The following is a 7,329-nucleotide window of genomic DNA, read 5'->3' as shown; positions in this document are numbered from 1 at the left end:
CTTACATACTTGCATACATACATACATACACACATATACAATCATGTATACATACATACGTACATTCATATATACATATATACATATATACATACATGGATATGGTGTTTTATCGCGCTTCCACACCGTCCTTATGGAAATGATGGGTGAAGTAGCATATACGAATTTTTAATTGTGCCGTATATTAACCTAATTTCGCATGTTGCTGATATTTGGCTGTCCCTCCGTGTGCAGTCGACTAGTATGGTGGAACGATACAGATGCGATCGGATACACGATACCTTACAATCTGATAATGTGCCACGCCACATGTCGAGAGCCCAGTGGAGCGGTGTCGCAACCTTGCATCTACTGTCACTTGGACACAGACGAGCCAGTCGGTTCCGATGACGAGCAGACTGGCGGTGATTCTCTCACAGCCGTATCTGAATTGCGCTTTGCACCGGAGGATGATTCACAGCGTAAGTTCTCCTCCACTGTAATGACATGCGTGTACTCGACTTTATTCGTGACCGCATTTTTTTCTTACTGTGTCCGGCTTTTGGAAATGCATTTCGTTCACTATAAACATTAGTGATCACATCGCACAGCAAGCGCTCAGAGATGTTTCCTTACGTTCACCCTCATTGGCTATCTACAGTGGATGCCATTTTCCGAGCAATGTCTGACTGCCAAGCGCTGCACCCTGATGAGGACTTTGAGCCTGACAGCATGGCCGACCAGTTTTTTACCGCTGATAACTTGCCAGGTACCCTCAACGACAATGTATGTACATTTCTAAATCACAGTACTGTCCAAACTGCGCATTGCTATTGATATAGGCTTATAAAATCCTGTTACGGATAGAGTTGCAAAGTCAGAGTATTTACCCGTCTGTTCACTGTTAACTTATAAGGGGGGTTGACCTGGCTCGAGTATGCATTGACGACAGGCTAATTTCCACATACGTCTGCGTATAGATTGGTGTCAATCTTTAATGGAAATCTGAACGCAATATAATTTTTCACTTCTGTATGCTTGGGAGATGTGCTGTGATGCCGTTCAATTCCCATGAGTGACGAGATACGAGTATACTTCAAAGCCTTCGGTTTGTGATCTTGTGTTGCGGTTTCGCGAGTGTTATGCTAAAACTCAAACCCTAAATCCTATATGGCTAACGTATACATCAGCTTATTAGTCGAAGAAGCCGCGATGTCCTCACTGCCAAGCTCGTTTATTTTTTTATGAGCATACTACTATTGAAGTCTTCGAGAACTGCTATTCTTAAACATTGGTCAGCATAGTGACCTTCGAGGTCATTGTATCAATATCTGATCGTCGCCTCCGGGTTGTATTTGTTCTCCTATACGCATAGGCGATGGAACAATTAAGCCGATATGATGATATGCTAGATGACACTTCCGCAGAAAAAAATATCGACGAGGCCGAACAATAGGGCCACAGCTGCAAACACTCAACATCCGAATAAAGGTGGAATAAATTAAATATCAAACTCAATCAAGTGACACAAACCGCCATATCGCTACTTTCTACTCTGAAGATTATCCTTCAACTTATTTTAGAATCAGGGCGAACGTGATGGGTATGAAATCTTACCCAGAATTGATTCTCTCAAAAATGATGTATATTGTGTAACAAGGATAAACCCTTATTGACAATGGAAAAATTGCGGCGAACCATGCGCTCAGAATGTACTGTAAAACTGAGGGTGTATTCTAGTGGCCATCCCATTACTTGTTGCCATTTTGACTCGCGTGCTCGTGAGATTTTTGGACAACTGGCATGTTGTTGAACCATTATCCACATAATTGTCATATGTTTGATTATTCACTCTTCCTACAAAGCCCTGACCTGATTCATAAACTCGCACAGAACACAACAATAATGCCTTGTCTCAAAGCATACGGCATTGACGAAAATGGTTAAAAGTGTAGCCGCTCCTACTTGACGGAGGATGTACATTCACCAGCACTTAACTAACGATCATCAATAAATGCGATGAAGTATGCGCGATCAGAATATGTAATTTAGGGTCGAAAAAAGGATGTATAAAGTCGATGAATATATCAATATTCAACAAAGATGACTCTATGGCACTAGGAAAATTACGAAAGCAATGCCAGATATGGTATACATGCATCATTTATTAAAGCGCATACGCCTAGGCCCAACTCCTTCATGGACATAAATGTGATGTGAACGCACTAGTACGCAACAGGTACTTCATATTGCATGCAAGACCTGGACATCTCAGGGTGTGTGCCGGTCATTTGCGACAAACATCGTTGTGGCTGGGACACCACCCAGGGTGCAGCCACAGCGCAAGGATGCACTCAGCAAGTATTGCGAATAAGAACGTCATAGATACAATCCCCTATTCCTTATAGCCAATCGGTTTAAAGCAATGCGTGGGAGAATACTATGGCCATTTTGAGACAAGATCTTCGTTCACTGATCACGGTTCAATACTGGTTTCTCCCTCCGCTGCGACCATGACTTGCTCCATAAAGCTTCGCAATATCGATTTCGACAGCAAATAAATAAATGAATATACAGCACACTGTGAGTATTCAGCCCATAATATGATAAATGCGATCGAATGGGGCACCCACTGAACGTGAGGTAAATCCATAAATAAAGCAAGGTTCAAGCTCGAAGTTCGACTATCGAAACGAGAGAATTGTATATTGTGGAGGGAGTCCATGAATCCGAAGGATGTCTTAAGGTAACTGAATGACCTAAAAAAAAATGTTCGACTAAATTACTGTAGAGATGTCATACCTTTCAGCGTTGTGCACGTGTGTACCAGCTAAGATGATACGTGTCCCTGGCAATTCCGAATTGAATCTCGAGACAAAGCGAGCCTCTTCGTAAGTTGCACCCCCGACCATCATCACAATTATGTCCTGGGGTCTAAGAGAATGAGAAGAAAAAAGTGAAGGGTTTCAAGTGCTTTGTATAAGATATTTTGTGCATAAGTTTCAAGCCATTCCTAACAATTTTGCACGTTGACTCTACAAACATCGAAACATACTTGTCTCTCAGCATTGGTCCCAGGAATGGAAAATCACTATCTTTCAACTTTCCTTTCACTAACAGATCGAGCGTCTCTATTAGCAATGGCTCGTGTTGTGTGTATACATTTTGAACACCCTAGAATGAGTGCAGAAAAGAATTGTTAAATGGTGACACAAGAAAGGACAGGATCAGGAAGTGTAATCTGCAATCGCCCAAAAAGGAAGTTAGAAGCTATCACAAGTATCGACACGAACAAATAAAGTGAGACACACTCGTACCTTAAGACCTTTCAGCGTCTTTTTAGTGAACGCGAAGAAACTTTTATTTCCAAATAAATCACTCTGACGGGCGTCGTATCCTCCGTATGTAAGTATATGTCTCACCTGGTGAATGCAAAAACCCAACCGATTAGAAAATTGTGCAACGCATACTGAATCACAAAATGGAACGGTTCGGCGGCACTGCTTACATGAGAAAGATATATCGATATTAAATCATGCGTGCTAGCTGCCTCTCTACAAGGCGACCTCTCAGGTGTATTGATTTGTAGATTTCTTACCAATGAAATGTAGTGAGAGTCTAGATGCCTGTGCTTCAGTTGCTCTACCAGGGACGTCATATAATTTGTATTGCTTTTGTCGAACCTGTAGAATAACAGGGTGTAGATTTAAAATCACACACAAAAATTTACTGAAATATACAAATATTCAATATTAATTTAGGTCGCTTTTCAACCCCTGACAAACTACGTCTGCATTGGATACATACATGTATCTTGCAGTAAAATCTCAGAAATTTGATTTTATATGTCGATTATAGTCAAATCCACCACTAATAGGTATCGGCAAAAATCAGCTACACAGTATCACTTGTAATAAAGGGGGGATATAACATACCGCAGTGCATACAAAAGTATCAGCCTGGCACGATCCATGTCTGTCACCTTATCCGCATCGATCAATTGACGAACACGTGTGAGAATCGAGCTGTGGTCACCCTGACAGGCGATATCCTGTTCCGTCTCTGATACCTCCAGCAAGCGATGTGCATCCTGAGTAGTGTTGCGAAGTGGATATCGTGAATACGATGCACTCGACAGGGATTGCAACAGCAAAATCAACAAGAAGAGAGCTGTATGAAGTAGGGCGTGCCCCAAAGCATCACATATGCACTACTGAACAGATCTTTTCGATCAATACACGATTACATTGCCAGAGCTTCGCAGACTTCGATCACACACCATTAAACGAGAAAGCTCGCCCACTACAGTGACGTGTTTCGACACCGCACTGGACATTTGCCTGAATTGAGGATAAGTGTCGATGAAGGAGCGCATATCCGCAATTGTGTCAATCTTTTTGTTGCTCTTCGTTTTTTCTTGAAAGGAATCCACCTGCAAACGCATACAAGAGTTTAAGAGATCAGGGTGACGAAATTCAATGTTTGAATAATATCTAGTCGCAGAAGTGGCTTAGAAACGAACACACTTACCAGTTTTTTAATGCTCATTCCGATATCTCCGAAATTCTCAAACATGTTCTTGTGATAGAATTCGTCTGTTTCCGATGACAAGACCATGTCCTGATGATGAAGCGGGAAGCGAGTATATCAAGATAGGCAGACATCCTGTTCAATATTTATGTGGACACTCGAAATTCTAAAATCGCGTAAGAAATTCAAAGGTCGAAAAGTGAGCGCAGCAGCGCACCAAATTTCGTTCTGGTGTAATGGAGATTACATTGGCAGTATGATAGAGAGCCACCAACAGACAGTCTAGAATCATTGAGAGCAGTGAAGACAAAAACTAGCAGAACGAGTAAACTGAACTTGAACATCATCTGAAAAGGGAGACAGTTCTCGCGATTCTACATCAGTTTTACCTACAGACTCTCCACCTAAAAAAATTAATTGCGTAAATACTAAGAATTAGGTCAAAACCAATTCACAGTGTAATAAAAAAGCGAACGTACCTGCATGTCTTTCTTGATTCCTGGGGCACCAGCCAGTGATACTCGCTGATTCGTGATGCCCAGTCTTTCATGTACCATTGCCTGGTATGTCCACTGCAAAGAAAATGAGCAACATCGACGTGAACGGATGCCGATACCATGCATTGGGCATACTGCCAGAAATAAGCATCGAGTATATGCTACATGGGACTTTTGAGTGAGGTTGCTACGGTACGGTACCGATTTATATTTGCACGGAGTACCGCTTACACTCGCCAAAATCAGCTCTCAGTGATCATTAGCTTCTAGAAAAAAGTGTTCCCTAATTCATTCTTTTGTCCAGATTGTGTAATAGTAGGACAAATTGCATAGGATGAAGATGATTCGGGATGTAACATACTCATTCACGTGACGGTGCGATACTACCTGATTCAAAAGTGGCGTCACACAGTCGTCTCTTCGATCCAATATAATCATAAGCGGGGGCGAATCGGTGCGGCGGAAGTCAAATAACGATGATTCGTTCTGCATCACACTTGACATCTCCGTAGCAAGTTTCTTGCACATGTTTGAGTTTGATTGATATCTGCCTTCCACCAGATGGACAAATAGACAACCAATTAACGATAAAGACGGGATTAACCTCTCGCTTGGCATCCACAAACATGCTTGCGATGTATAAAACGTAAGCAGGTTGAATATCCAATATACAACTGTTTTACCGGATCAGAGGTCGCTTCTTCAGCGATAACAGTAAGGACGTAAACCCTTGCACACTCCGCCTCAGTGCCGTATCATCCCATTTGTCCATCGAAGAAATAGACGGAAATCTCACATTCAAAGAAATCAGATCGTTGTTGATGGCATAGTAGTCGCCGAACATCTCCTGCACCTCTCGCACCTGAATAGCGAGTTGTCGCAACGATACTGCATTAGTCATCAATAGAGTGACGGCCAATGAATCGACTGTATGGCCTCATTATGCCAGAGCCTGAGCTACAATTGTTGCATCATACATCAACAGAAAAAAAGGAGAAATCCAGTGCTTATTGAGACGACTCCTCCCTCAGAGATGAAGAATTTGACTTGTGTGACATAGCATCATCTAAAAAATTCTTGTCATCTAACAAATTCTCGTTGAAGGCAGTATGCGAGTAATTCTATCTTAAAATTGGTTGAACGTGAATTATTGACTTGTAATATATCATATGCCGGTATCTCATCATGTGGTTGTAAACGAATGTCTCATGACTTACCACTTCGTGCTCATCAGCTTCGGCCAACCGCTCTAAATCACCAGATGAAAGCGTGTTTGAGAAGAAAATGTAGTACTGACCATATTTCGGCTTTCTGAGCTCTCGGCAAAGTATAGTCACATTCTCTGGTGTCGGCCTCAGAAAGCATATGGCCTACACACGGGTTTGCGTAGGATTAGAGAGGAACATGAAGATACACCACGGAAGTAAGAGCGATGTGCTGCGTTCACTGCTATGCTGAGATGCAACTACTGAGAGACAAGCATATATCGGCCAAAGGAACAATAGATCTTCAACACTGAATTCCCGAAAGCTTCGTCGAGGGGAATATGCTCGTGATAAGCAAAGTACCATGAAGGTACACCGTGATATCGATCAAGAATAGCTGAATCGATATTTGTCAGGGTGTGAAAGACAGAAAGCATTTTAACGAGGACGGCAAAACTTAGAAACAACATACCTTAAGGTGGGTCATAGTCTCTCTATTCGGAGTTTCCAAGCGATCAACCAGATACACTTCTTTCTGCAAAATTTCCGACTGAGTATAGACTATACTGACCATACCAGTGGTTTCCTTGTCTAGTAGTAATACCTGAATTAGTAGATCAAACATGGTTGAATTTTCTAATAAAAATTACAGGAAGCGGAACAAGCTGCTCTCCTTCGACGCCACAGATAGAATCCAAAGTTGATACATTTGTGCTACACAATTATCGACTTGAACTTTTCGCCGAGATCGATGTAGCAAAGGCATTCCCGTGCTATTGGATACAGCTCCAACGTATAAATTTAGCCTCACAAGCATATTTCAGAAGAGAAATAATTTCGAAAGCATTAGACTACAAAGATGAAAGACAAAGACGAATATACAACAAAAATAGTATACACGATAAAAGTTTACTAAAGATATACATACTACACTATAAATAATTGTAAATCTCGTACAGTGGTATATATATATATATATATGAATACATAACTACATGCATACACGCATACATACGTACATACATAGATACACACAAACACACACACACACATATATATATACACATACACACACACACACACATATATATATATATANATATACTAATAAATAAATA

The 7,329-nt window shown here is 41.3% G+C and overlaps 2 protein-coding genes across 2 annotated transcripts; one reads left to right on the top strand and one right to left on the bottom strand.

The window, feature by feature from the left end:
• Positions 1 to 295: 295 nt before the first annotated feature.
• On the top strand, positions 296 to 1,506 carry SARC_12448 (hypothetical protein; the record flags this gene model as incomplete). The annotated part of the gene is made up of 3 exons (XM_014293446.1): positions 296 to 461; positions 641 to 765; positions 1,355 to 1,506. 3 exons carry the CDS (start codon positions 296 to 298, stop codon positions 1,433 to 1,435), a joined length of 372 nt encoding a protein of 123 aa, XP_014148921.1. The 3' UTR covers positions 1,436 to 1,506.
• Positions 1,507 to 2,126: 620 nt separating this feature from the next.
• SARC_12447 (vacuolar protein sorting-associated protein 45) lies at positions 2,127 to 6,836 on the bottom strand (the record flags this gene model as incomplete). Its single annotated transcript, XM_014293445.1, has 13 exons — positions 2,127 to 2,510; positions 2,782 to 2,913; positions 3,035 to 3,153; positions 3,297 to 3,401; positions 3,578 to 3,662; positions 3,915 to 4,069; positions 4,259 to 4,411; positions 4,510 to 4,599; positions 4,989 to 5,081; positions 5,394 to 5,553; positions 5,690 to 5,868; positions 6,224 to 6,376; positions 6,684 to 6,836. The coding sequence occupies 13 exons, from the start codon at positions 6,834 to 6,836 to the stop codon at positions 2,456 to 2,458; spliced, it is 1,632 nt and encodes a 543-aa protein (XP_014148920.1). The 3' UTR covers positions 2,127 to 2,455.
• Positions 6,837 to 7,329: the final 493 nt, after the last annotated feature.

The sequence above is a fragment of the Sphaeroforma arctica genome (genome assembly GCF_001186125.1).
Source record: "Sphaeroforma arctica JP610 unplaced genomic scaffold supercont1.2310, whole genome shotgun sequence".
Taxonomy (NCBI): domain Eukaryota; class Ichthyosporea; order Ichthyophonida; genus Sphaeroforma; species Sphaeroforma arctica.
The sequence above is the reverse complement of the archived record's forward strand: the minus strand, read 5'-3'. Positions and strand labels throughout refer to the sequence as shown.